Source organism: Aspergillus uvarum, assembly GCF_003184745.1.
Source record: "Aspergillus uvarum CBS 121591 unplaced genomic scaffold BO82scaffold_73, whole genome shotgun sequence".
NCBI classification, from domain to species: domain Eukaryota; kingdom Fungi; phylum Ascomycota; class Eurotiomycetes; order Eurotiales; family Aspergillaceae; genus Aspergillus; species Aspergillus uvarum.
In genome coordinates this window covers 122450-148435 of record NW_020291370.1, presented here as the reverse complement: position 1 = coordinate 148435, position 25986 = coordinate 122450, and the positions used below count along the sequence as shown (strand labels likewise).

At 52.9% G+C, this 25986-nt stretch overlaps 12 protein-coding genes across 12 annotated transcripts; 6 read left to right on the top strand and 6 right to left on the bottom strand.

Annotated features, from left to right (window-relative positions):
* Positions 1 to 778: 778 nt before the first annotated feature.
* On the bottom strand, positions 779 to 1252 carry BO82DRAFT_368845 (ribonuclease-domain-containing protein; the record flags this gene model as incomplete). Its single annotated transcript, XM_025637144.1, has 2 exons — positions 779 to 1168; positions 1238 to 1252. The coding sequence occupies 2 exons, from the start codon at positions 1250 to 1252 to the stop codon at positions 779 to 781; spliced, it is 405 nt and encodes a 134-aa protein (XP_025487295.1).
* Positions 1253 to 3167: 1915 nt separating this feature from the next.
* Positions 3168 to 3659, top strand: BO82DRAFT_358614 (uncharacterized protein). The gene has a single exon (XM_025636342.1). It carries the CDS (start codon positions 3268 to 3270, stop codon positions 3550 to 3552), a length of 285 nt encoding a protein of 94 aa, XP_025487294.1. The 5' UTR covers positions 3168 to 3267; the 3' UTR covers positions 3553 to 3659.
* Positions 3660 to 5484: 1825 nt separating this feature from the next.
* Positions 5485 to 7148, bottom strand: BO82DRAFT_320587 (D-alanine--D-alanine ligase family protein). The gene is made up of 3 exons (XM_025632716.1): positions 6734 to 7148; positions 6062 to 6655; positions 5485 to 6005 (listed from the first exon to the last, which is right to left on the bottom strand). The coding sequence occupies exons 1-3, from the start codon at positions 7091 to 7093 to the stop codon at positions 5823 to 5825; spliced, it is 1137 nt and encodes a 378-aa protein (XP_025487293.1). The 5' UTR covers positions 7094 to 7148; the 3' UTR covers positions 5485 to 5822.
* Positions 7149 to 7291: 143 nt separating this feature from the next.
* Positions 7292 to 9120, top strand: BO82DRAFT_345831 (KamA family radical SAM protein). The gene is made up of 4 exons (XM_025633720.1): positions 7292 to 7603; positions 7660 to 8011; positions 8059 to 8609; positions 8669 to 9120. Exons 1-4 carry the CDS (start codon positions 7433 to 7435, stop codon positions 8984 to 8986), a joined length of 1392 nt encoding a protein of 463 aa, XP_025487292.1. The 5' UTR covers positions 7292 to 7432; the 3' UTR covers positions 8987 to 9120.
* Positions 9121 to 9453: 333 nt separating this feature from the next.
* Positions 9454 to 11537, top strand: BO82DRAFT_320579 (putative transporter). Its single transcript, XM_025632715.1, has 9 exons — positions 9454 to 9589; positions 9656 to 9738; positions 9790 to 9887; positions 9950 to 10070; positions 10121 to 10511; positions 10575 to 10705; positions 10766 to 11099; positions 11152 to 11257; positions 11331 to 11537. The coding sequence occupies exons 1-9, from the start codon at positions 9485 to 9487 to the stop codon at positions 11402 to 11404; spliced, it is 1443 nt and encodes a 480-aa protein (XP_025487291.1). The 5' UTR covers positions 9454 to 9484; the 3' UTR covers positions 11405 to 11537.
* Positions 11538 to 11953: 416 nt separating this feature from the next.
* On the top strand, positions 11954 to 12757 carry BO82DRAFT_368841 (uncharacterized protein; the record flags this gene model as incomplete). Its single annotated transcript, XM_025637143.1, has 1 exon — positions 11954 to 12757. The coding sequence occupies one exon, from the start codon at positions 11954 to 11956 to the stop codon at positions 12755 to 12757; it is 804 nt and encodes a 267-aa protein (XP_025487290.1).
* Positions 12758 to 12903: 146 nt separating this feature from the next.
* On the top strand, positions 12904 to 15227 carry gmdA (putative general amidase GmdA; the record flags this gene model as incomplete). The annotated part of the gene is made up of 5 exons (XM_025638271.1): positions 12904 to 13589; positions 13657 to 14484; positions 14534 to 14581; positions 14627 to 15044; positions 15097 to 15227. Exons 1-5 carry the CDS (start codon positions 13290 to 13292, stop codon positions 15225 to 15227), a joined length of 1725 nt encoding a protein of 574 aa, XP_025487289.1. The 5' UTR covers positions 12904 to 13289.
* BO82DRAFT_358609 (amino acid transporter) lies at positions 15060 to 17512 on the bottom strand. The gene is made up of 4 exons (XM_025636341.1): positions 16940 to 17512; positions 16357 to 16868; positions 16140 to 16301; positions 15060 to 16088 (listed from the first exon to the last, which is right to left on the bottom strand). Exons 1-4 carry the CDS (start codon positions 17265 to 17267, stop codon positions 15495 to 15497), a joined length of 1596 nt encoding a protein of 531 aa, XP_025487288.1. The 5' UTR covers positions 17268 to 17512; the 3' UTR covers positions 15060 to 15494.
* Positions 17513 to 17859: 347 nt separating this feature from the next.
* BO82DRAFT_294662 (uncharacterized protein) lies at positions 17860 to 20075 on the bottom strand (the record flags this gene model as incomplete). Its single annotated transcript, XM_025631833.1, has 2 exons — positions 17860 to 19550; positions 19619 to 20075. The coding sequence occupies 2 exons, from the start codon at positions 20073 to 20075 to the stop codon at positions 17860 to 17862; spliced, it is 2148 nt and encodes a 715-aa protein (XP_025487287.1).
* A 1941-nt stretch (positions 20076 to 22016) lies between these two features.
* On the top strand, positions 22017 to 22776 carry BO82DRAFT_406553 (uncharacterized protein; the record flags this gene model as incomplete). The annotated part of the gene is made up of 4 exons (XM_025639567.1): positions 22017 to 22061; positions 22112 to 22330; positions 22384 to 22560; positions 22630 to 22776. 4 exons carry the CDS (start codon positions 22017 to 22019, stop codon positions 22774 to 22776), a joined length of 588 nt encoding a protein of 195 aa, XP_025487286.1.
* A 395-nt stretch (positions 22777 to 23171) lies between these two features.
* BO82DRAFT_406552 (uncharacterized protein) lies at positions 23172 to 23795 on the bottom strand (the record flags this gene model as incomplete). Its single annotated transcript, XM_025639566.1, has 1 exon — positions 23172 to 23795. One exon carries the CDS (start codon positions 23793 to 23795, stop codon positions 23172 to 23174), a length of 624 nt encoding a protein of 207 aa, XP_025487285.1.
* A 548-nt stretch (positions 23796 to 24343) lies between these two features.
* On the bottom strand, positions 24344 to 25404 carry BO82DRAFT_320567 (uncharacterized protein; the record flags this gene model as incomplete). The annotated part of the gene is made up of 2 exons (XM_025632713.1): positions 24344 to 25011; positions 25069 to 25404. The coding sequence occupies 2 exons, from the start codon at positions 25402 to 25404 to the stop codon at positions 24367 to 24369; spliced, it is 981 nt and encodes a 326-aa protein (XP_025487284.1). The 3' UTR covers positions 24344 to 24366.
* Between the last annotated feature and the right edge of the window lie 582 nt (positions 25405 to 25986).

Genomic DNA, 25986 nt, shown 5'->3' with positions numbered 1-25986 from the left:
GAGCCAGACCATCTTTCGTCATAATTGTCAGGCTCGATGTATGTCTGCACTTGGCTCGGCCGGACCCTCCCTGGCCAGCTAAATTCCAACTCGGCAAAATATTCCAAGTTTTCGCTGGAAATTCGAAATGTTTCCGCATATCTACTCGAGCCATGGCTCCACTATGCTGGCTTCGAATTATGTGGCAGTTGTCGTGATTTAGGTGGCCGGGGAGAGAATCGATACAGGCCGCGACCAAGCTTGATACTCAGCCAGACTCGTCGAGATTAGAAAGCTCGGGGAGAAGGCCGAAGGGAGGCGGGTGAAGAATGCAGGGGCCGAGAGTTCGGCCGGGATTGAATCCGCCCCCCCCCCGGTGGGTCCCCCCCGTTGAAGATTGATATCATCCTTTCCGTACGGGGGCTTGCATAGTACTCTACAGCCTGACACCCTTGTCATCCACGCTAGCACCAGAAAGAAATGAGTTAACACTCAAATCGCTGCAATATAGAATGCTCATGAGTTGGAACCAGACCTAAACGAACAGAGACGAATCGAGTCCAACCACAGAAGACGAACAACAATTCAGTTACGATGCTATACCATTTGACTGCTAGGATATGACCACCAACCACCTTCCGAGTGGTGAGAGAGATGAGGGTCGACAGCCCCAGTCGCTTCTGTCGAGAGACCTGCCATGCCCGCAGTCCAGGCCAGCGCAGACCAGAACAACAACGGACTCGATAGGAGAAGGAAACCACATATGAGTCGAAGCGCCGTGAACGCGGCATCTCTCGTCCTAAGTACATTCAACAAAGCCGCTGCTACTGCTGGCTCCAGAGTGAGTGATCAGACCCGCCAACGTGTCCGCCGTGTTCAAGATAACCCGATCGGCCCCAGGAGATCCCCCGTCATACACATCGCCATCGCTCAAGATCGGGAACTCATAGTAGGTGCCCGCGACACTAAAGTCGAAGCCTTCATAGTCGTGGTAGACGTGTGGATACTCGTTGAGAGTTTCGCCGGACTTGTACAGCGAGTAGCCTTCTGCCTGCGCCGCATTCACCGCACTGGAGGTGTAGCAGTGGCTGCCACAGGTATACGCACAGCTGGCACGCTCAACATTCTCTTTGGGGAAAGGGGAGGCCAGTGCAGTGGCGAGGAGAAAAGGAAGGCACACGAAAGTGCTCTATTGGGCTCGAATCAGTATATCGACACCTACTTCGTGGAGCTGCAATGAAAAGGCAACCTCTCTCACCTGAAGCTGGAACATCCTGTCTGGCTGGCCTGCTGGATGGCTTACAGATCTCGGATGGAGGGATGCTGCTGGAAGTGCTTGGCTAATATCGCTTGTTCCTCCGTAATCACGGATTATTTATGTCGTCGTCGCAAACTCTTCATTCTCCTCATCGGCCATCTCCTATCACCGATCGTATCAGGAACTATACCCAAGCACGTGGTTCAGTACAAGTACCGGTGTCTACGGAGTACGGGTGTTCGGCTTGATGTGCGTTGGACTGGCAACTGGTATGGGGGCCGGGACACGGAGTGAGCAAAGCCCTGACTCACGTAAACTACCAAAAAGTAAACCCTTGAAATAAAGGTGAGATCTATTGCACGGCTTTCCATTGGGCCTCAAGCTGAGCGACGCGCATCGTCTCGTCCCCTAGAATAGGATTCATGCCTAGAGCCTGGTTGAACTGCGAAGCGCCAGTGGGTCCGACTGGCGGGGTTACAAATGCAGCGTCGACGTGGGCTTGTTGGAGCTAGCTTGAAGTAACGACTGAAACCGTATGTCTTCATATTACCGATAAGGCACTGGATACAGATAAGGCACTGGATACAGATGTTGGCACGGTTGCCGTTGCGCTTGAGATCGTACCATGTACCCCGGTAAGTGCCGTCACCAAAGCATGCATTGTGGGGTAACAAGAACCTCTCGTGCGGCATTCCACCGCACCGCGAAGTCCTTGTCCTGCATAGCCTTTATCCCAGCCACTAAAAACGGAAGGAATGCCATGTTGCACACCCAAGTGCTCTGACCGCCGTGGCCAAGGTTGACCGGAACAGACTCCCATTCGTAGTCTATGAACATACATTACTGTGGAGCACAATGATGGCAATGGGACCGTCGAGGTAGTCGTTTTGACCGAACTGGCGCTGGAGGGGGAACGGGCCGGTGCGACAGAATGGCAAGTGGGGAGAGCCTTAGAAGGGTCGCACTGACTGACTAGTGCCATTTATAATGTAGGTAACAGTAGACAGTTTAACTTGAGAGTGGCTCACCTGCCTCGTTGCAATGGTAGTTACGTGATCAAGCCGAATATATGAATCACGGCCACATCAATTGACAAGGCCGGGTCGCTGCAAACCCCCCAGATCCTTTAAATTCAGATGGTGCCAAATCAGACAAACTGGAAGAGGTCGGATGTAACACCATGGAAATACAGAAGACACCTCAGAACCAGCCAAGAGGCCCAAGAAGACCTTAAGCATTGGGCTCAGGGCTGCCAACCCACTAGCTGACCGGAACTCCAGAGTTGTTGCTTGCCTCGATACCTAAACTAGTGACTGTGATGCAGGCGGCCAGTCGCTATCCCTTTGCATGGCATCATGAAATTATCAGAAAGAAGCCCAAAAGGGAGCCTATCGGGTATTCAACACCATCAATACGACCTTCTTGGGAGTCTTTGAGGTGGTAGGTAAAAGCTTGAGCTGGCATGAGTGCTGGCATAACTCGAGCATAATCTCATGAGCAGGATAACTTGAGCATAATTTACGTCAATTACCTCAGCACCCCCCCGCAACCCCTTATGCAGTCCGCTGGGTTGAACACCACTGGTCTTGATTTTAACAGCCATAATTTTGGATTTAAAATGACAAAAGACCTTCTAGCAGAGATACCTCCATACTGTACACGCAGTCGACTCTCTCGTATTGTGTCCCTGGGAACATACACGAGTCATTGGCAGTTGACTTATCTTTGCCACTGAAGTTGCTAAATCCGGCCAGCGCGAGGGCAACCAGGGAAACAATGCATTGATGAACCGAACTAAGGAAACCCTCGTATAATCGAGTTCTCATGATGTCAATCAATCTCTCTGTCTCGAGTATGGGGCTGAAAAGATACAAAATCCCGTCTGTATCGCCTCTCGCGACGCGAATTGAAGAACATGCTCATTCCCCACCCTAAATGCGAGTGAGCCCTAATACTTTGCTGGAGACACCCCCAATAACATTTACGGGTTATCCATACGACACCACAACAATTTCCACAAACCCACCAGAATGAAGCTGACTACCCTGGCTATAACTGTTCTTCTTGGCACCTCCACTGCCACCGCCTGGGAACTTCGCGCCAACGGCCAAAAATGGACGGGCACCAAACCGCAAGGCTGCACCACTGTCAACATTCCCAAAGGTGCAAGGATCAGCTGGTCAGGATCATCTGGAGCTCGGACACTGCAGGTGTACAATGCCAAAGGAAGCTGCTCTCAGGTGTATCGGACCGTGCAGGGAGTAGGAGATATCAACGCCTCGAACAATATTTACGGTTTTGTTGTGAAGGCTTGATATGAGGGTTGTGGATAGAGTCCAAAGAGGAGATATGTGCCAGGTTCATTTAGGATGAAATTCAGAAAAGCAAACTAGGATGTATTATAGCTACCGACTGACAGACAATATGACACCAATTAGTACAAATGGAGTTACAATGAGAAATAGATATATGACGGCTGGTTTAATCCATGCTTCCCAGGCAGACCCTACAGCAGAGCCCTTCACCATAGTGGACTGATTGTGCCGCTCTCGGACAGCCCCGGTTCATGAAGGCGCAACCGCTGCACCAATTCAACTTGAGAGAAGGCACATAAGACTGCACAGTTTGGCGGCAAGAAGGACAAAGCCTCTCGCTAGTTCCCTTTTGCCTGGGCTATTGTTAAGACCCTTCCCCTATGTGAAACGTGTGTCTCGGCATGCCAAATACAGTACCGCTGTTGGATTATTGAGTATCCTTGGACGGCTGATGCTTAGTGAGGATATGAGGGTAGAGCAAAGTATTGAAACTGGCTTCTATCGCGGTGATGGGGAAACGACATATCTCGAAATCTTGTATTGTCAATTTATGTGGTCCAAAGAGACGCATGTTTGATTAGAGCAACGTATCTTATACCCATTCGCGCCTGCCCTGAAGGGTATGGGTGACCTGTAGGTAGTAGTCGATGTTTTGCATGAAGGGCCGGGGCAGTCTGAGAATTACAAGCATCAAACAAGAAAAGGGAGAGAGAGGAGCTGCTTTATATGTCTCTAGCAAACCTCACTGATACATAGCTTCAGACCCACAGTAAGCAAGACCGAGCGCGTGGTGGCACCCGTTGGAGGCGTAGAGTTAGGACATGTCAGCACTAAAGAAGGCTACTTGAATTTAGATCATCGTTTTATTAATTTGGTGACGTTTATGATTGGAAGCCTCGTGATGATGCCTATAATCAAAGGTACTAGATTGTTGCGCTCCACGATACCGATCCCTCGGAAGCGAGGTCGTTGTCCATCTGTGTGGAGACCGAGAAGAACCTCAATCCAACGATTGCTGCTTAGTAATGTGACCCTTGATCAATACACAAATTCCCAGGAACAGTCCCTTCTCGAACGAATCTTGGAGATTGTAAATGCGGACAACTCGGATCTCCACGGGCTTGACCCTGATATCGCCAATGGCATTGCGAACGTGCTTCCATACCATGATTTTGCCACCCTGATATGCACACCCGAGCACCATCTCCCACTCGGGGAGGGGGGGGCTACCTGCCGCATTTCCTCCAACTTGGGCTCCAGAAGAAACCTGAAGGTATCTGACTTGTCGAGGGCGTCTAGGAGTATGTGTTGAAAACACTTCCCATCCTTAAACACGCTGATTGCCTGTGGTTCCTGAGCGCCTGGCCTCTGGATCACTCGAAAGACGAATCCCGGCTCCCCTTCGAATGCCTGCCGCAAAACACTCACCAAAAGGGTATCAGCCATGGTGATAAAGATATAATTTGATGGTCTGGAGCAAAAGTCGGTTTGGACGTTGCGGGGTGGGGCGGGAGCCATTGTGGCTTGTTTGTGAGATGAGTTCGGTGTCGTTGCAGGGATATACATACTTCGAGAGTTGTGGCAGACGAGGGAGAGGACTGGGCGCCAAAGCCTTTTTCTTCTATACTGAAAGACTCTTTCGTCAAAATTGGGCCAAGTGCCAGCCCAGGCCAGAGCAATCAGGAAGGTCAACGTATAGCAACTGATTTATAGGATGTCTCAGTCATAGGATAATGCCATGGAGCACCAGGAAAAATCGGTTTATTCATAAGTCACAGAATAATGCAGGGCGTGTAACCTCAACGTTATATTGTATGTTGCAAGATAGTTCTATTCGGTAGGAAAGCACTGTTGGGGCTTTCTTTATCATCTCACAACACAAGAACAATGAGAAAGAAGGTTGCACACCCTTTGTTGAATAAATAGACTTTTATTCATTCACAAATAGTTGACCCTCGAGCTTACTAATTGCAGCCTTGACTATCTCAAGCCTTGGATTATGAACAAACCGGAAGTCCTCTTCGGAAGAAGCAGGTTCTTGTATAGCTCCTTCAACAACAATCCACGACAAAGTAAATTACTGTAGTCCTTTTCGTCGCCGACTGCCAATGAAACTTCGGAGCGAGAAGCTATCGTCGTCGCCAACACGAGTGCTTTCCGTGACCCAGTAGAAGACCCTGTCGCGGTTGATTGCGACGCTCTAGGCAAACAGCCGGCAGATATCGCAAGCTTCTACCCACACTTACCTCCATAGGAATAATGCTGTTTGCTCACTGCGCTTTGGTTCTGAGACCCCCCTGTTTCAGCCCCAATGACCTTTGCGCGAGATGTGGGTATCTTTCTACCGCACTCTCCACTACCAGAGCGAGAAGTTCCTGGTGCGATACACCATGGTGGCGAGCCGTCTCGCTGAGGAAGGAATACCCTGGACACAGTCCAGGCAGAGGGTTCACCTGAATAGTTTCAGCATGATTTTAATGAATTCTGGGATGAGTGGCTGGCCACTGACCTCGATAACATGGGGTATTCCATCGGCTGAGCACCGAATATCCACACGTCCCACGTCGCGAAATCCCATGACTCCCCAAACCCGCAAGGCGAGCGCCTCCACTGCCGCCACCTCCGGATCCCGCGAGTCAATAGCGAATTTCATGACATCTTTATCGTTCGCTCGGTTTTTGGCATCAACGTCCAGGAACCCTCTTGTGAACGGATCCTTCTCGCTCGCGGATTGTGTCCCGTGCCGTTTCTGCGCGGCCTCCCAGTCCAGATGCAAGGTCCCAAGCACGCGTGCGGTCGGGCCGGTGCCGATCAGACTCACCGAGTATTCACGGCCAGCAAGATAGCTTTCGACCAGGATACTCTGACCGGGAAACTGGCGTTGTAGCTTCTGGACCCCCTGTTCGAGTTCCGTCTGATTGTGGACCTTGGAGAACGGATAGATGCCTTTCGAGCTTCCTTCACAGGAGGGCTTGATGAACAGCGGATATGCTGCCAGCTCGACTGCGTGAGGGCTTGCTTGCACATCTTTTAGCGCATTCTGTGACGTTGGTGAGACGACGGCAAACGGTGCGGTGGCGATCTTGTGGTATTGGAACATCATCTACGATGCAGAAATCCAAGCTTAGCACGATCGCGTCGCTCGTCGAGTGAGCACAGTTGGTGCATGATGATAGGATACCTTGGTTTTCGCTTTATCCAGCGTCATGGTCAGGGTGGCCGCGTCGGAAAATACGCAGGGAATGCGATATGCTTCGAGCACGCCGGGGATTTGGGCCTCGCGAGCGGCGCCGTGCATCCCCTCCGAAATCGAGAACCCTAAGTCCCATTCCTGATGCTCCCCCTTCGCAATGCGCTGAATCAACTCCCCCATGTCCCCCACCGGAATCACTCGATATCCCAACCCGCGGAGCGACTCGACCATGCTCTCGATTGCCTCATCTTTGTCCAATTCCAGGCACTCCTCCAGGCTGTAGCCTTTGCTGAGATACAGCGAGATCGTCTCATAGAAGAACGCGATCGTGATTGGAGTGAGGGTCATGGTTCCGAGTGCTGTTAGCAATGAGTCCCGTGTCTGTTGCGAGATCCAAGTGAGGCCCTCTCACTGGTTCTTAAGATGGTGTAATGAGGAAGCAGGTTGTGCGATGGCGGGCGATCATCCCTTGCATTACAAAAAAGCGGTGGACACGTCAGCATGCATGCACGCACGCAATGCCAGCTTTACACATCACTTCCCAGTGGCCGATCTGAGGGGATCACGCTTCGAGTCAATTCACGCTCTGCAATGTCTAGACCGAGTTTTCCGACTGAAGGGCTATAAACCGCGCACGGTTGGGCATGGGGTCATGGGCTTCCCACACGGCCGATACAATCACCCGCCATGACTCTCTCCTCACGCATTGCGAAGTCAACCGTTGGAAAGGTGCGATGGTCGTCGGTGGTCAGCAGTCTTCAGTTGCATCCATCGCCCACGGGGAATTGGGAATACTGGCGCAAGGTGCCCGCCTGGAAGGATGTATCCCAAAACGAGTTTTTAAACTACAAGTGGCAGGTATGGTGACTTATGTCGGGGCTATCCTCCACATTCACAATCTGATCACAAGATAGATGCACCACTCGCTCCAGAACACCCCATCTCTGCTTGCCTTTCTGTCTGGAGTTCTTCCACCCCAGGTTACAGCACCGTCGGGCCACGGTGTAATCACTCGTGACGAGGTGTTGCGTGATGTGGTAGCCGGGCTGAAGCAGGCACCGATGGCGACTCGACTGACACCATACATTCTGTCACTGATCAACTGGGACGATGTCTACTCCGATCCAATTCGACGACAGTTCATTCCAGTCGGCTCCTCATACCAGCCCGACCATCCTAAACTCACCCTCGACTCGTTAAACGAGACGCACGACTCGCCGGTGAAAGGCCTGGTTCATCGCTACCCGGACAAGGTGCTTTTCCTCGGTAAGAGTTATGAAGCCCGATTCTTGAGTGATACCAACCTGTGCCAGCCAGCTCGGTGTGTCCGGTCTACTGCCGGTTCTGCACTCGATCCTACTCTGTAGGGGCGCAAACTGAATCGGTCTCCAAAAAGCGATTTCTCCCACTACGAAAATACTGGGAACCGATGTTTGATTACATTGCGCAGACCCCAACCGTGACCGATGTCGTAGTCTCCGGCGGCGACACCTTTTTCCTCGAGCCAGCACAACTGCAAGAGATTGGCGAGCGACTCCTGAGTCTGGAGAACGTGCGACGGATTCGTTTCGCAAGCAAAGGACTGTCTGTTTGCCCGTCACGCATCCTGGATCCCGACGACGAATGGGCCAACACGCTGATCGCCCTGAGCGAGCAAGCCCGGGCGCAATGCAAGAGCATCGCCCTACATACTCATTTCAACCACCCGCAAGAGATCTCCTGGATCAGCGAGCAGGCTGCGCAGCACTTGTTTCGTCATGCGGTGACTGTCCGAAACCAGACTGTCTTGCTGAACCGGGTCAATAACGACGTGCACACGATGAAGCGATTGATCCGAACGCTAGCAGACATCAATATCCAACCGGTGAGCTCCGCTACGCTACCTCTACTGAGGGACCATGTCCGATTAACCGGTTCAACTAGTATTACGTATACCAGGGAGACATGGTCCGAGGGGTGGAAGATCTCCGGACCCCCTTGCGCGACATCCTGCACCTTGAGTCGCAGATCCGCGGCACGATCGCCGGGTTTATGACACCCTCCTTCGTCGTCGACCTTCCCGGTGGCGGTGGTAAGCGCCTGGCGCAAACGTATGACAGCTATGATTCTTTGACGGGCGTGTCCAGATTCACAGCCCCGGGAGTCAAAGGGGATACCGTTCATGAGTATCATGACCCCATGTGGTCCTTGCCTTCAGCAACCGAGGAGATGAGCACGGAAAGGGTAGCTTTTAGCTCGTAAATACTGCACTTCTGCAGCTAGCCTTAGAGAAGCTGTTGTTTCAGGGGTAAAACTGCAAGGGATTGCAGCGTCGCATCCAAAACATACCGATCATCGCCCGCTTCTCCTTTTAGGGCAAATGCCGCCCGATCGGGCTTCGACTGTAGAATCACAGGTTGAAATGTTTTCTCACTTGTCATCTCTTGAAGCGCGTTAGAAACTGCTTCCAGGTCTTTGCAGTGTTCTGGCACCTTCTTCGTTTGTAGTCCGTATTCATGCCATTTTCCCGCCATGAGTGAAGGGCATATGTTAGAATCATTCTCATCCTCAGGACGTGCGGATGGAGACATCGAGGAACCGGACAACTTTGCACACCCACATCGCAGACCCCCTAATGCACTCCTCTATGCTATCTTTGTCGGTAAGATGAACTAAGACACACGGTCCCATCCACTCGCTCCAGGAATAGACACTGACCAACGCGAAGGGTGCTTCATCGCCAGTGCGGACGAGGCGCTGATGATTTCCACCTACACCTCAATCGCCTCCGAATTCCAGCAGCTCACCCTGGGATCCTGGCTATTAGTCGCGTACAATTGCGGAAGTTGTGTTGCATGCCCCGTGGTACGGCTCCAAAATCCATACAGGGATAGCATGCCTATCAGCTAACCCGTAGCGGCGCTTTCGTAGATTGGCGCTCTGTGTGACATTTACGGTCGCAAGAAGACACTGTTGGGATCGTATGCTGTTTTTATTGCCGGTAGCTTTCTATGGTAATATCGGCTCATACGATGTCTCGTTGCTGTGATGCTAATCTTATGCAGCGGTGTCAGCGGCTCTCTGGTTACCTTGGCCGGGTCGAGGGTGATCGCTGGTGTGGGCGGCGCTGGGATGGTGGCAATGACCTCCATTGTAATCACAGGTATCGATCTTTGTCCTTTGAACTTGGGTATGCCAAAGTGGGATTGACTGGTGATTGCTCAGATTTGATTCCGCCACACGAGGTGGCATTGTATGATGGCTATTCGAGCACTATCAATATGCTTGGCCGCAGCATCGGTCCTCCCCTCGGTGGGTTTCTGACGCAGACAGTCGGCTGGCGATTGTATGTAACACCCTTCTATGTGGTGTGTACTCAGACCTAATATTTTTCAGGTCGTTTTTGGGCCAGATCCCGTTCGCCGTGTTGTGTGTTACTGTTATGATGTGGGGTGAACCAGCACCACTCGCTCACCTTGACCGCAGAGTGCATCAAGAGCCCAAGGAGTCACATAGCAAGAATATTGATTTCTCTGGTATGCTGATTCTGACACTTATGGTTGTGGCTTTGAGCGCTCTGGTAGAGTATGTGACTGCGCCTGATGCAGAGGGCCAGAATGCATTGATCATTTTCTTTCTCTTGGTGGCTACCCTGGTCGCTGGTGTTGGGTTCGCTATTGTGGAGGGATTCTACGCAACGAATCCGCTGCTACCGGTGCATCTAATGAAAGGACCGTTTGGGGCTTGGTGTCTGATGGAGCTTCTGATCTACATTGGACGTGGTGCGGTGAGTGTCCCAGAGACATTGCTCTCTATCCTAGGCAATACTGATCCACAGAATGATGGCTAGCTCTTGACGCACCTGACTCCGTATCTCATCCGTGTAGAGGGCTGGAGCGATGCTTGGGCATCTTTTGCTTTTGTTGGAAATGTCCTGGGTATCGCATCTGGAGGACTCGCGGCTGGATACGCGATAAAACGGTAGGTCGGCAGTCAGGTTCAGGCAGCGTGGAAACATTCACTGAAACTTACTCTGGGCAGATACAAGAGATATCGCAAACTCGGGATACTTTCTCACGCTCTCACCACTCTTGACTACCTTCTCATTCTTCTTGGGTGGCGCAATGGCTGCACGATCTGGCAAGCCGGCCTGCCCTCACTGCTGGGTCTGGGAACCGGGCTCATGTACACCGTCAATTTCATCGGCTTGACCACCACCTCGCCAAAGGAAAGCATGCCCGCGTGTATTGGTACGATTGAACTTTGTGAGTCGCTCGGGTTCATTGTGGGTCCTGCCATTAGCACCGCAATGATCCAGAAGATGTTTGCACATAGTCTTGCGGTGACCATGCCTAAGGTACCAGGCCTGTTCGAGGTGAGCTTTTTCCTGGCTATCACAGCATGCTGTTATTGAGTGGCTTTAACAGACAATCCATCGCATTCTCGACGACGCGCGCTTTTCCTTTACCCTTGGCAATGCCATTCAGCACATCACGCGGACCAGCTACCTGCAGGCTTTCCAATATGTACCACGTATGAGATATCCTGGATGCAAGACATCCTTTACACACTTGACGTACATCAGCAAAGCTGACAAAGTCTCTAGTCTTGGCCGCTGTTTGTAGCGGGACAGCGCTGGCTATTTTCTTACGCACCAATACTGGCGACTTGGTGAAATAACTTATGATCTGATTGTCAACTCCATGCCGATGAAAGTATCTTGATGCAGCCAACGGGGATAACAAAGCTACTCCTTTCAGTTCTGCACTGTAGTCAATATAGGAGCAATGCACAGGCCAGATCAAATGTTCCTAAGCTTTGTGTGTCGGCCGGAAGATCTCGCATGCATACTGGTCTACTGAGATCGATGTACAAAGAATGTAGTGAAGGACACCAGCAAGACAACCATCGAATCGGACATGATCGGTGTTTGTCAACTTGGGTACTATCTTCCGGTGATCGGTATGAGATAAGAGGAAATTTGATACCATGAAGAGTGTGTGTTTGGCTTAGTATCGTCGAGTTCCGTCTATAGATAATGAAACTACGACTGTTGCTCAATCCTTCTGCGCGTTCCACATCCATTGGCTTGTTCATATATAAAGCATTTCACGCAGTATGGCCAAGATGATTCATTATCTCCGTCCCACCCAGCAACCACCACAGTACAGATTGCAGCTCTACTACTGAACGGCAAACTTGAAAATTACGATATCGGCATACTTTACAATGGGTCCCTCAGCATCTCGCCTGATGGCCCAGGAGGAGGATGACGCTCCCTCGCCGAATGACGAGGAGTCGTCAGGTGCTGAGTCTGATGAGTATCAGTCCGCCCCCTCGCAGAGCGAAGACGCACCCGCTAGATTGGAGCCACAGGAGGAGCAGACCGTCCCCTCGGAGAGCGAAGGGGCTTCATTTGCATCCAAGATCAATGAAGGGAACGCACCTGGCGCGCCGAGCGATGACAGCTCTTCCATTGCTTCCGAAGACAAATTCACTATTCCCCCGTTCGAGGAAGGACAGGAATCCTCGAGCCGTACCATAGACGATCTAAACCTCAGGATTCCCCTCTGCGTGTATGGTCTCCTCCGACAGATCTTTTCCCCCGAGGAGGGCTACCAACACACACACACCACCCGGCACTCGGAGGAGATCGACTTTCAAGTGCTGCATGTGGGCCACCCTACCACAGGAGAGTTCTTTTGCCTATTGTCTGGACCCACGCCCCCGTGGGCCCCGTTCTGGTATGCGTATTCCGTCTGGCTCGTTATGGAGCTGGATATAATGGAACGCGTCACATCCCCGGAACCCCCGATTACTGGGATGATCTGGCGCGAGGGGAGATTTGGACTCTACGAACGCCGTCGGGTGGACGGAAGCATCGTCACGGCTCCAGGGACCTTCGTACATGACCGAAGGCACTCTTTTGATGCCGTCGAGGATTGGTTCTTCCTCGTGGACTTTCTCCTGCGCTTCAAGGGCGAGGTCAACTATCGTAACATCCCGACAATACCTGACGAGGCACAGAGCTAGTGGTCATCTTCACTATGGAGATCATGCCTTTACCTGTTCCAGGCGTAGGCGTAGTTGTGTGAACTCTTGCATTATTCATCTCCCGATATCAAAGTTTGTTATTCCTTGTACATGTTCGTTCAGATGAAATTTTTCATCCCAGTTCTGTGCAGGCTGCTCATCACATCGGCTACCGACACTAAACGGTATATAGTAACAGGGTCCAGGGGTTGAAGAACATTGATCGTCCAAGTGGGATACTCGGGAATCGGGTCATTCAAGCTGACAGCGACCAGGGTCAGGACCTGCAAATTCAACTGATGTCCCAATGAAAGTGCCAACCCCTCGGCTCCCCAACTACCCTCACTGCTCTATTGTCTACTCCGACAAGGCATTGTCATCTGAAGTAGACTTAGTCGGGGTCATTGACCCCGTACCGCCGCGCCCGGATAATATCGGTGATACCCGATAAGAGCCGCCAGCACTTCTTTCCCGGACATTACACCTGCTCTTCATCCAATTCACAGATACACTTCACTGACATCTTTACACCATGACCCAACCAGTTGTTAAGCCCAGAATTCCACCCGCTTGGCAAGCCAGATGCTCAGCCAAGCGTGAGGCAATCCTCTCCGCCATCCCCACAGAATGGCGCATCCGCGCTCCCATCCCCACCCCCGACATCCAACCCAACGTGACCGGCAAATATGTCCAGCAGTATCTTTCCCCACGAGAGGTTGAAATCACCGAATCCGACGCCGAGACCATCGTCTCTCACACAACAACTGGAATATGGACCGCTGTGGAAGTGACATCGGCCTTCTGCCACCGCGCCGCCGTCGCCCACCAGCTCGTTCGTCTCCTCTCCCGCGTCTCTCCCTGACCTCTTGTCCAAGTACAACCCTAACCATGAGTGAAAGGTCCCCTGCCTGCTCGAAATCTTCTTCGACCGCGCCCTGTCCACAGCAAAAGAACTAGACAGCTACTTCACCACCCACCACAAGCCCCTAGGCCGACTCCACGGTCTCCCCGTCAGCCTAAAAGACCAATTCCACATTTCGGGAGTGGAAACGACCATGGGCTACGTAGGTTGGATTGACACCTTTGAAGGCAAGCCACTCAACTCTCTCCCGCATAACGAAAGGGACACAGAAAGCGAACTGGTCCGCCTCCTCCGCACCAGCGGCGCAGTGTTCTACTGCAAGACCAGCGTCCCGACCACCCTGATGGCCGGGGAGACCTGCAACCACATCCTCGGGTACACATTCAACCCGCTCAACCGCCGCCTGTCAGCCGGGGGCAGCTCCGGTGGGGAGGGGGCATTACTGGCGCTGCGGGGCTCCGTGGTGGGGTTCGGGACCGATATCGGCGGGAGTATCCGTGTGCCCTCCGCCTTCAATGGAATCTACGGCCTACGGCCCTCGGCGGGGCGCTTGCCCTACGAGGGCGCCGCTAATTCCATGGATGGACAGAATACGGTGCTTTCTGTCGTGGGACCGATGGCGACGACTGTCCAGGGACTCAAGTTGATGGTGCAGGCGGTGCTGGCGCAGGAACCGTGGTTTGCAGATCCATTGGTGGTGGAGTTGCCCTGGCGCCATGGGGTGGAGGAGCGCGTACGGGGTGGCATTGCGGACAAGAGGCTTACTTTTGCGTTCATGGAAGATGATGGTACGGTGAGGCCTCATCTGCCAGTCCAGCGGGCGCTGGGATTGGTAAGATGGTTGTTGGAGCAAAAAGGTCACCGGGTGAGTGGGATTGCTCATGCGCTAGGGTTCATGCTTACCGATGGCTCAGGTTATCGACTGGAATCCCCCGAGTCATGCAACGGCTTTCAATATCGCAGTAGGTGCTTGGACCCAGATCACAGATGCGTAACAACGCTCACAGCGACAGATGCAAGCATGGCACATGGACGGCGGAACAGATGTCCAGGCCCACCGCGCGCTCTCCGGCGAGGCGCAGCTCCCGGAGTGCTTCTTACAGCCGAGTGAACACCTCAACGCCGCACAGGTGGCAGCCCTGAACGTCAAGAAGCGCAACTATCAGAAGGCGTACATGGACTACTGGAACTCCACGGCCACACTCACCGGGACCGGACGACCGGCCGACGCGCTGATCTGTCCGGCTTGCCCCTCGGTGGCTGTCAGACCCGGGAAGTTCAAGTGCGGGATGTATACCACGTTTGTCAATGTCCTGGACTATTGCAGTGCGGTCTTTCCGGTTACGAAGGTGGACCGCTCGGTGGACGGGGGGCACAGACCGGGTGTGCCCTTGAGTGAGATGGATGCCGAGATCCAGTCAGACTGTAGGTATCTGTCTAGTGAATATGAACGAAGTCAGCCTGCTGATGGTCACAGACGATCCTGACGACTGTCATGGCGCTCCTGTTGCGCTGCAGTTGGTGGGCCGCCGCTTCGAAGAGGAGAAGGTCTTGGGCCTGGTTGAGTATATTGACGGTCTTCTAAGTGAGGCCGCCCAGAGGATGTAGCTGTCAGGGTATTTTGATGTCGAAGTGTGGAGCTTCCTGTTCTAGTTACTGACGCTAAGAGCTTCTCAATTTGCAGTCATTGTCCTCCTCTAGGTCACTATATCTCCTTTGTATCTCATGCCAGCTGCAGGAGTGGCAATAGTATGTCTGAAAGGCGAATCTCCAGTAGTCTCCTTCCACGTTGCACAAAGCTGCTCATGTGCAACACGACAAATCTCGACTCCTCTACTGTGACCATCTGAGTAGATGGCAGTTCTCCCAGCAGCACTACTCCGCCTCCCCCTCGCCTTCCCCAGTCGATAACGCAGCATATCTCTCTTCCCCCTTCAGCCACCGCTTACGAAGACCATAGAATCCCGCCCCGATAATCCACAGCACAATCAGAATGACCGCCTGGAACGGTGCAAACACCGCCCCACGAGTCACCACAAACCCACTCACTAGTGCAAAGATAATCGGAATTCCCAGGAAGGGTTTGTAAGGCCGTTTGAGGTCCGGTTCGCGGAAGCGCAACCGGATCGCGCCGACCACCGTCAAGAAGAAGAACGAGTATTCTCCCAAACCGTTAAAGGTAAGCAGAGCTCGGAAGTTGCCGAAGAGGATATAGAAGATTGGCAAGATGGTCGAGAGGACGATCGCGTTGATAGGTGCATCGGAGCTGAGGGTTTGGTTCGAGTGGGAGGGCCGTCCCAGCTGACCGATAACCCCCAGTAGTTGCGGCAGCCAGTTCCTGTTGGCAGCTGCAACCACCATGCGACCCGCGACAAAGGAGTTGCCCAGTAGGGATCCAGCGACGACAAGACAGATCAAGATCGCGGCGATGATGCCGGCTGCGGGGCCGAGAAGATGAGTTATAGCGGTCTGGCCTCGTTAGCTGCGCGCACGAAAAGAGACAGAAGGTTTAAAACGTACAACAGCCACACTGTCCGTCGTGGATACCACGTTCCACGGCAGGAGAATATAGTATGCCGCATTGGCGGCGATGAAGCAGAGAATGATGAGGGGGACGGCGGAGTTGATAGCCAAGGGAAGTTGGCGCGCCGGAGCGGACAGTTCTGCGCTGATGTAGATGGCCTACAAATTGTCAACACCTCCGCCAAAAGGGTGACGCTCTCACAAAGTGCCTTACCTTATCCCAGCCAGAATAAGCCCACAGTGCACCGTACAAGGCAGTCGAGTAGTACCCCAGCATTTCCCACCCAGCAACGTCATGCCAGTCAATCAGCTTTCCATCCGGAGTGACCGTGTTGCGATAGCCGAACCAGGGATTCTGGAACCAGTCTCGAGACCCATGGGCACCGTCGGACTTGGCCAGATGGGCGACGACAACACCCAGTCCCGCCACCACTACCGCAGCGATGGTGACGAACTTGGTGCTGACGAAGAACCCATTGAGCCGCGTGCTGACCTTGGTGCTGATGGAATTCGCCACGCTGACCACGATAAGGATCAGAATCGACAGCAACTTGTGCGACAGTGCCGCAGCCTGGTCGGTCACACCTGCGGCCGAGTAAATGCTCTCAACGAAGACGATGCTGAGAATGGCCAAGGTGGCCGGCATGACGGCAATGATCCACGTCCAGGCGGCCAGAAAGCCACAGAGGTCACCGAAGATATACTGCAGATACGGCTGCACACCACCTGGATCGCATCTGGTCAGCGATTGACAAACAAAAGACTGGGGTTACAATGTAGTTGGTGGATGTGGGTACCTTCACCAGGAATGGCAGTGCCCAGTTCAGCCATAGTCGTAGCGCCGGTCCAGGCGAGGATCCCACCCACTAGCCATACCACGAGAGCCACTCCGGGCGAAGGCACATTAGTATCAATCGATCCCGGCGAAGTAAAGATGCCACTTCCGATCACGATGCTGATGATGATACCGAAAGCTTCGATGGTGCCTAGGTTCCGCTTGAATGCACCGGGGCGGTGATCTTCCACGGTCGCAACTTCTTGGGCAGTGGCCGCATAGCTTCTCTCATCTGGCTGAGTGAGTAGCGGCTGGGCGGCTCCCTCCAGAGCGTCGTTGGTAGGAGGCATGTTTGCGATGATTGTTTTGGGTGGTGGAAGGATGATGATGATCAGCAGAGAAACAAATGAAGGAGTCGGTCACCCCGATGCGATCACGCCATCAGACGCGCAGATTGATGCTGCCTCTGCGCTGCCTCTTTCCCCGCACTTAACCTCCCTGTCGAGATCGAAGTCGAACGGGAATCAGGAAAGGCCGTTGGCTGTGCCCGCAGGATTGTCACTAGATCTCTCCGGGTCATGTTGGGAGAATAAGTAAGGTAGAGACGCTGGTTGGATTGATGTTCCAAAGCTATCGTCGCTGACCGCCTGCCATGTGACATGTGACTTCTCTCTTATCAGTTCCAAGTACGGAGTAGAGAGTCATATGACCGCCCGTGGTGCCTCAGGCAGGAGTACCCTGCTCTTACTTCCTAATCCATGATTATGGATTAGGAAGCTGGCCAGACTCTGCTTCTACCATAAGCGGCTGCAAGTGGTGTCCCCGTACCATGGATGGGTCATGTGATATTCCGGCTATGGACTGGTCTTTGCACAAACATTACATTACTCTAAGTCTAACATGAACTCTAATGTTTCGCTTCGCCGAGGTCAACGTTGCAGATCAATACAAAAACGACATCGGGCTAGCAGCTCCCCGCGAGACGCTGCGGTACTCGTGAACGGCAAGATGAGCTCTTCCCCCCTTTACGGTCTCATCGTCGGACCCAGGATCAGGAGGTGTGAATTCTCCATCAGCGATGGGCCGGATGTAATAATGGTGGCTGTCTTCGACCATGCCCACGTGCCAGCGATCCTGAAGTTCGCGACCCGTGGGCCCGCCTCCGCATGCCCCGTGTAAGCGTTCCGTCGGTGGACTATTGATAGCCAAGGCGAACATGCTCGAAGGCTCAGTGAAGTCGTTGAGTAGGCGGCCGCGCACTTCGACCATGAAAAAAGCCATGAAGAGGACACTCGTCAGGAAGGCCAAGACAAGGACCACGTAGAAGCTCTTCTGCCAGTCAACGGCGTGACCAGAAGCATAGCCGGAGGACTGAAGAGTAGCGTTGAAAATCTGTTGCACCGGGGAAGGGAGAATCTGATTCGCATAGCCGCTATAGTTCCAAAACGGAACGTAAGGAGCATCCTGACTACTGATCATCAAGGTGACACTGGTCAAGACTGCCATGGCTTCCGCAACCGAGGGTACGTTGGCATTCAGGAATGCCGTGTTGCTGCTGTTGTCGTAGGCAGGAACCATCTGGGTCAAGAGCCGTTCGATGCTGGCGTCTTCGCCCGCAATTCCAGATCCGAGACTGACTGCATCCAGCCACAACCACCCAACGCTCTTCCAATTAATGTCATAGTTGTCTTCCACCACCCCTGGGACCCGACGACTGTACTGAAGCTCGTCTGTGGGGTCTTCACAACGGGTGCTCAGCTCGGCTCCGCTTGAGTCCACCTGGTATTGGGCGGAGCACAGACCGGATTGCTTGGCTTTCAATGCACAAAGGACATAGGCGGGATTATGACCGGTCGGAGCGGTTCCCAGCAGATAGAGAGCAGATGAGTTCTCTACCTTGGCATTAAAGATCGTGTTGTACTCAGTCGGATAAATTGGGAAGACGGGAGCCGGGTAGTCGGTGCCAGGCGCAAATCCAAAAATCTCATCCACCACCGTCTGATTTGTGCTCTGATAATAGGCCGGAGCCTGTGTATACCACGTTGTGGAGTTGAAGGGTTCGTGATTTGGCCATTCCGTGTAGATGATCGGCTCCAGCTCTTCCTTCGACAAGCCTGCACAGAGAACATTGACTGCCGGGGCCGGCACGGAGGCTTGGAGAATATACTTTCCGTCTCCAGTGGCTCCATTCGGCTGCCGGATCCCATTGCGAGGATTGCGCGCCGCATCGTATAGCCCGCCATGCGGAAATGCAGCGGTGACATTGTTGACCATTCGCTTGTATTTCTGGGAGGTTATCGTCATGTCCGTGACCTCGATCCAACTTCCCGTGACAGTAGTATTATCGTACAATGATCCATGAGGCTTGATACGCGTTGTCAATGACGTTGAGGTCGCATTGCTCGCCTGTGCTAGCCCACTCCATTGTTGCATGTATTGCTCGAAGTCGTGATAGGCCCGACCGACAATCTCCATGGACACGCAGGTCTCATTCCGGCCGGCGGAAGGGTCGATGGTGGCGGTGATGGGAGTGTCGCACTGAGCTTCGAGGTAGGTGGGGTTCGCGAAGGAGGTCGACACGTTGCCGTATAGTATTCGTTCGTAGACGGGGCCCATCGCCGACTTTGGGGACACTGCGAGTTTAGATGTGATCAGCACAAGGACCCACGGGCGGAGGACAGTCAATCGGTCGGTTTCTTACCAAGGGCTTCCGCAGCAGTGGTGTAAAGCATCGAAACGAGAGTCGCAATCAGTGCAATAATGCCCAAAAGGGTACCTCCCGAGTAGCGCAAAGTCTCCCACTGCATGAACAGAGACCCGGGCTGAGTGATCCACATCCGCAGACTCATGTCCGAAATGCTGATGCCTCGCGACCCTCGACGCAGGGCTCTGCGGCTGAGCAGTTGGCCCACAAACGCTACACTGACCGTCACATAGGACAACTCGATGGTCTTGGCAAAGAAGGCACTGAGTAAAGTGGCCGAGGAGGGCGCCAGGCCACCGGTGTCGCCGATGAGGTTGCCATAATACGGCTTGAGGCAGGCGATGATGAGAAACAGGCCGGACAGGAGGGTAGTGTAGGTGGAAAGGACAATGAGCGTTGCAAAAAACCAGGAGCAACAGCGTTCGATGACAGGTTCACGCGAGGGGCAGTTCATCAACTGGTAGACATCGTTGGCATCGAGCTCACTGCAGGCTGTGTCACGTCGCTGCGGAGGAGAGCCGGGACTGGAGCTGGGGGTGGAACTCGCAACGGGTTTGATTCCCATATCGCCATCGTCCTCGGTCGGGGGTAAGGTGGTGTTGAGGTGTAGGTCGACGTCGTGCTGGAACTCGAGCAGGTGATGTTCAGCGGTAAATTCAGAAGCCATCCCTGGCAGATGGTCGAGAAGTTGGTTTGCTGTGATCTTGCCTCATCCGACCTGTCAGCCGCAACCTGAGGGGGGAAATTAGTTGAGGGGGGGAAATGGAGCGAATGGAGTCAATGGAGTTGTGTCAGACTTCATCCTGCGTGTCAAGTGTTTGGGGGCGATGGATGGGGAGGGGGAGGAAGACCCAGATCAGCCATCACATCAGCCGTCAGCCTAAGAAACAGTTAATTAATCTCAGGAAATGGGCAAATGAGGGAATTCCCTGCGGCTGTGCCAGCCTGGTGCATCCCCGTCGAGAAGCCGTCGAGAGATTGGCCCAACACATTGTTGGGGGAGACTTAGTGAATTAGTGTACAGGGGAGGACTGGGACTAGACCAGGGAATAACCAGAGGACAACCAGAGGACAAAGAGGCTGGAGCTTGGATCCTGGATCGGAGTTGGGAAAAGTGGCCCTGGGAGAGGGAGAGATCCAGAGGAGAGACGGACCGAGCGGTGAGTGGAGAGCCGGCGATCATCGCCCACAACCCTTGATTGGTCTGTTTGACTGACATTCGACTGTCAGCCGGGAGATCATGTGCCGGTGGAATTGGTGGGGAGCTCGCTGGTCACGTGCCGTCCTCGCCGTTCTCCGACTTGCCCCCATTGGGATTTGGCTGTAAGGCTCGCCTGGTCTACAAGTGCTCCGCCGGGCGTAATTACTGACCATCCAATTTGTGACCAGTCGGACGCTGTACCCACATCGAGCTCAATGATCTGATAGCTCCAGCACTCGCTGTGCCGCTGGATGTAAGCATTTTCTGATTTATTTATCGAGCGGATGACATGTCTCTGTTTTAGTCGGAGGTCCCCGCCCGACCTCACAAAGTTCCAGCTTCCGCAGCATCTGACCATAAAAGTATAGGTGATTCTTGCCTAGCAGTTTGTGATGCTCCTTCCCGAATGGCAACAGCAACATTGTCCTGAACTTACGCCCTACGGCCATAGTTGCCATTTTCTAAACCAAGACGACGCAGCTGAAACATCCACTATGCAACAAGGCATAGGTATATTCATTTCTGACGCTGTTCAACTACGTGCGCAGTTTGTACGCATGCCTACACCGACCAAGGGTGCCGACCATGTGGAACGGGTCGTAGGGCTGTCGACGAGACTAAATATGTAGCCGTGCCTACCAGCACCAACCTGACAGTGCATACCAAGCTGTCATCGCATAAACATCATCAGTTTGTCTTATATCCCCGAAGCCAATGCCTTCAACTGTTCTGCTCCAACAAAAGGGGAAATTTTCTCGGGTCTGTCGGCCCCCACGACCAGGGGGGCTGAAGAAGCACGCATACGGAGCGTTATCCCCCACACATAAAGTTGAGGACACTGCAACCATTGGTCTCCTTTCCACCATGACGCACAAATAAGACAGGCTGGGGATATGAGTGGTCAGTCTTCCTTGAACGTCCCTGCAGTTGACTACTCCGGAAGTCAAGTTACCAAGGCGAAGGATTCCCATTGTACCTAAATCGCCCCCAGCATCCCGCTTCTAATAGCCTTGGAGGACATTCAGAGAGCTATATGCGTTGCTATATGTGCTGCGCGAGACAGAATGATCAAGAAAGGGGGTGGAGTGTTGTGCATGCTGAAAATGTATATAATGCCCGACTGAGGCTGGAGAACAGCGGGTCTACTCCACAGACCACCCAACATAACGCTTCGACCACATTCTTCTGATCGAAATGAAGTTCTCGTTGATCCTGGCTGCTCTTCTCAGCACTTCAATGGTGGGCAAAACTCACTCTACGTTACATATACATACTAATTCATCAACCAGGCCCTGGTGACAACCCGGGTGCCAAAAGGCTACACCGTCGTGCCAATGACCTACAGGGGCGTCATCAATGAGGGCGGCGACGAAGTGGAACTGTCCGGAACAATTGAAGACGTCCACCAGCAGATCAAACGTCTCAATCCCGACTTCAACGTCACCCAGTCTTTGGAGGCTCGGGAGGCGGACGCCGAGGTCCACCGCATCCTCCAGAAAAGAAACAAGGTTTGCCGACCAATGTCCAAACACAAATCGGAGGCACTGACACTATGGTTCAGAGCAATTTGTTGTGCGACATTGAGGGTGACCACTCCGAGACCGCTACTTATACATGGATCACCAAAGGGATCCAGTATCTGCTCGCCTTGGACGGAGTGTGCAAAGTGGGTGCCGGTCCGGGTACCTGCGCCCGGATCAGCTGCTCCTATGATTCCGGTATCTACCTTTGCAATGATGTACGTTTGTTGGCTGCTCCCGCGTTTGATTTGGGTCGTGGAGGAGGATGACGGCTAATTGACGAGCAGAATGCGTGGGAAATCGAGCCCAAGTGCTCGTACCTGGCAACCTATGCCGAAGACATCATGACGCAGTGCTATGATGGGATGTATATCAATGGCCAGGAGTTCGATACGGATAATTACAATGTGATTGTCGCCGGTGACCTCTGTTAGCAGGGCATTAGCACATTGGCTCAGTGTCGATGGGCGGGAGACAAGTTTATCGCTGTTAGGCGGAGCAAGTCGCTCCGAAGATCATGCATGTCATGTCGTTAAGCTTCAGTTTCTACTGTACTATTAGTCCGTTTAGTTCGCGTATGTTCACACAACGAGTGCTAATTGTGCTGTATATCTGTATACCGGACCACAATTCATGGTACCTGCACATGTAGGATCAGCCGACATTGACTTATTTGTGTAGGGTGAGTTTATATGTTAAAGGATTTGGTGGTTGAAAACCTTTCAATTGAGCACTGCTCATACCCGCAGAGATAGAACAGCAGATTAGTTGGGAGAAGAAATTCAGGTAGTAGAAGACTCACCGAGAAGTTTCGATGGAGGGTAGCAAGCTACCAGTGCTCCTTAATAAGAACTTCAAAGATATAAGCAATTACTCTGGCATCATTTCGCATATGAAATACGGCCTTTCCTGCGACATCGATAGGGTAGTGCTGGCCGTCTTCCTCGAGCCGGTAGAATCGGGAGTACTTCCCGATGCCAACGATCCCGAAGACGAGTTTTGGCTCCTCCTGATCGGGGAGGTTACTCATCGTATGCACCATCTGGATCATGAGATTAGCCTCACGGTCCCACCGATCGAGATCGTCGTCGCCAGAAGGGAAGCGCTCCAACTCCACATTTAAAAAGTCCGCGTCTACCCACCTGGATGATGCCGTGATGCGCAAACTGAGCGTGCCCCGGTTGTTGACGGCAGACGTTGTGGTGCGCACATCGTACCCGGGGAAATTAGGCCCCATGTATTGTTCCGGAAAGAAGTGCTCAAGGATTGCGAGCCAACATCCCAGCATATTCATTGCGTTCACTTGATCGTCTGGGATTGAGTTGGCAACGCCGGTCACAGCGTCGGTGCCATCGTCAACCTCAGCAGAGAACATTTGTGGGAGATTAGGTATCTGAGATTGGGGCTGGGGTTGGGTAGCGGCTTGACCAGCACCCTGCTGATCTTCTGTCATCTGCGCTGCCATACTACACGTCTGCACCGTTTGACTCTGGTCAGTGGCAGTTTTCAAGATAATGCCTGTATGTATGGAGGATGAATAACCGGCAGGTAGCGGGACTATCCTGGTTGGTCGTTGTACCAAAGAAGAAAACTAGAGGGGGAGAAGTCTTAATCAAAAGATGTGGACGAGTACTTTATATTAAGTCTACATCTCCAAGGGAGGCCGCTAGAACTATAATCGTGCTGATAATCTCCATGGGATGTCGCCAGTTTTATTATTACTAGATGGAGTATACCATGGGATCTTCCGCTGATTAGTTGTCAACCGCAGCACTGAGAGCAACGCGGTCCAATAGCTTTCCACATACAAATTGATCGGAGAGTGCTGAGAACATGTGCATGAAAGTACAGTGCCCCTATCCAAGTGCTACGATGCCAGCTGCACCATGCCCAAATGAAACTGAATTCGTAGAACTGCTATATACTACATACTATATACGATACACCATGCATACATCCACCCTCGCGACAGACAGACCTCAATCAGAGCACAAAACCTACCAAGCCCTTCCACAATTCCAACCTCAAGTATAAGCCATAACTGAATTGAATGTCCAGAAAGCATACTTGAAATCTCCCGGCACATTCTTCACATAATCCTCGCAAGATCCATACCCAGTCTTGGCCGCGCACCCAGAACTCGACCACGCCCCGCTCGCCCAAGTCCCACAGAAAGCGGTGTCAATAACAATCCGCTGATTCTTGATATGGGTGGACATATCACACCCACTCCCGTTATTACTCTCAAAGACCGTAGTCGGAATTCCCCAAGTATCCGGATTCGGAGACGATCCTACAGGCCCGCTCGCGCCACTTGGAATGGCACCACGGGGGAAGAACCAGATGCGCACCGCCTGCGCAGTCCACTCCATTGCATAGACACCTCCACCGTTGTTGTTGAACCCCGATCCGAAGCTGTTGGTGCGCGGGTCAGTGGCATCGCACCCACCGTTGGCCTCTTCGGCGCAATTGTTCCACCGGTCTTTGGTCGCGCTCATTGCAGGGTTGGAGGTGATGGTGCATTGGCCCTGTTTGTTGCTGACATGCAACGACATCTGGTTGTTCTGGGCGTTGTTGGCGTTTTCAACGATGTCGATCTCGCCACTCTGTGGCCAGTCATCGGATGCGGCTGTCATCCAAAAGGCGGGCCAGGTGCCGCAGACTTGGGGCTGGTAATCTTAATCAACAAGGATATTAGGGCATGGGAGACGGATCAGGAAGAGTACCATGTATGCGATGTCCGCCACGATGAGAGTCCCGGGACTGTAGGCTGTCTTGCCGGTCAGCCGGACACTCTTGCGACCCTCATTGCCGACCTTGTTGGTGTTGTCCACCCCGAGATAGATGTTGCCTCCGTTGCCGATCAGGCCGTCGCTCCAGGCTGAGGCTTCATCCACATATTGCACAAGACCATTGGTGGGATCGGCCCCGGTCCAAAAGGTGAACTTGCTGAAGAAGTCCTGATAGTCGTTGCCGGTGTAGTTGTCCTTAAGGGTATAAGCTTGAGTGAAAGCTGGCCAGACTAAGGCAGTTGCTGCCAGGAAGAATGCGCGAGGTGTCATTGCGAAAGAAGTCCCCTAGGAAGGCTTACTGGTGCGAGCCGAAAAGTCAAGTCGGGGCCTAAGGTGCACAATATATGCGACGCGTCCGAAAGCATTTCGTACGAACGGCATCCACCGTTATGCCATATACCTGATGGTGCTAAGTAGCTCTGAGGGGCATATTTCCACCGAATGGCCCGGGGGTATATTGCTCTGGGGGCTGTTCAACCCGATCGGGAGAATGGATACCCGCTATTTCAGGCCAGGCTGACGGCCCGTCAGTGAATACGAGCTTGATGAGACAGTGCGAAACACCAACGCACCGCTGCGATCCTCGCCATCGAGTAATGTGTAGGAATCCGAGACTAGGGCATCCTTTGGCCCCAAGGCTCTTCACGAGATTAGTGTGATCGTCAGGGGAAAGTACAGAGACTCTGGAGTCCTACGGCGCCCAATTTCCTCTCAGGAACGGCATCGTCGTTGCCAAAGTCAACTTCGCGTGATTGCGAACCTGACCACGCGCAATGATTTCTTGAGATCGTGACATGCGAATGTCACACGGTGAGTACGCATGGTGCTTCGGTAGTAGAAAGATGGTCACCT

What these genes read in the sequence shown, in the direction of transcription:
- BO82DRAFT_345831 (XM_025633720.1), top strand. Translation starts at nt 7,433, where the DNA reads ATGACTCTCTCCTCACGCATTGCGAAGTCAACCGTTGGAAAGGTGCGA. An exon ending in TTTTAAACTACAAGTGGCAG is followed by an intron (nt 7,604 to 7,659) that starts GTATGGTGACTT and finishes ATCACAAGATAG; the next exon opens with ATGCACCACTCGCTCCAGAA. An exon ending in CAGACATCAATATCCAACCG is followed by an intron (nt 8,610 to 8,668) that starts GTGAGCTCCGCT and finishes CGGTTCAACTAG; the next exon opens with TATTACGTATACCAGGGAGA.
- BO82DRAFT_320579 (XM_025632715.1), top strand. Translation starts at nt 9,485, where the DNA reads ATGATTTCCACCTACACCTCAATCGCCTCCGAATTCCAGCAGCTCACC. An exon ending in GTTGTGTTGCATGCCCCGTG is followed by an intron (nt 9,590 to 9,655) that starts GTACGGCTCCAA and finishes GCGCTTTCGTAG; the next exon opens with ATTGGCGCTCTGTGTGACAT. An exon ending in TCTACATTGGACGTGGTGCG is followed by an intron (nt 10,512 to 10,574) that starts GTGAGTGTCCCA and finishes AATGATGGCTAG; the next exon opens with CTCTTGACGCACCTGACTCC.
- BO82DRAFT_358609 (XM_025636341.1), bottom strand. Translation starts at nt 17,267, where the DNA reads ATGCCTCCTACCAACGACGCTCTGGAGGGAGCCGCCCAGCCGCTACTC. An exon ending in CACTGCCATTCCTGGTGAAG is followed by an intron (nt 16,869 to 16,939) that starts GTACCCACATCC and finishes GATGCGATCCAG; the next exon opens with GTGGTGTGCAGCCGTATCTG. An exon ending in CTTATTCTGGCTGGGATAAG is followed by an intron (nt 16,302 to 16,356) that starts GTAAGGCACTTT and finishes GACAATTTGTAG; the next exon opens with GCCATCTACATCAGCGCAGA.
- BO82DRAFT_320587 (XM_025632716.1), bottom strand. Translation starts at nt 7,093, where the DNA reads ATGACCCTCACTCCAATCACGATCGCGTTCTTCTATGAGACGATCTCG. An exon ending in TGGATAAAGCGAAAACCAAG is followed by an intron (nt 6,656 to 6,733) that starts GTATCCTATCAT and finishes TCTGCATCGTAG; the next exon opens with ATGATGTTCCAATACCACAA. An exon ending in GAATACCCCATGTTATCGAG is followed by an intron (nt 6,006 to 6,061) that starts GTCAGTGGCCAG and finishes GAAACTATTCAG; the next exon opens with GTGAACCCTCTGCCTGGACT.
- BO82DRAFT_358614 (XM_025636342.1), top strand. Translation starts at nt 3,268, where the DNA reads ATGAAGCTGACTACCCTGGCTATAACTGTTCTTCTTGGCACCTCCACT.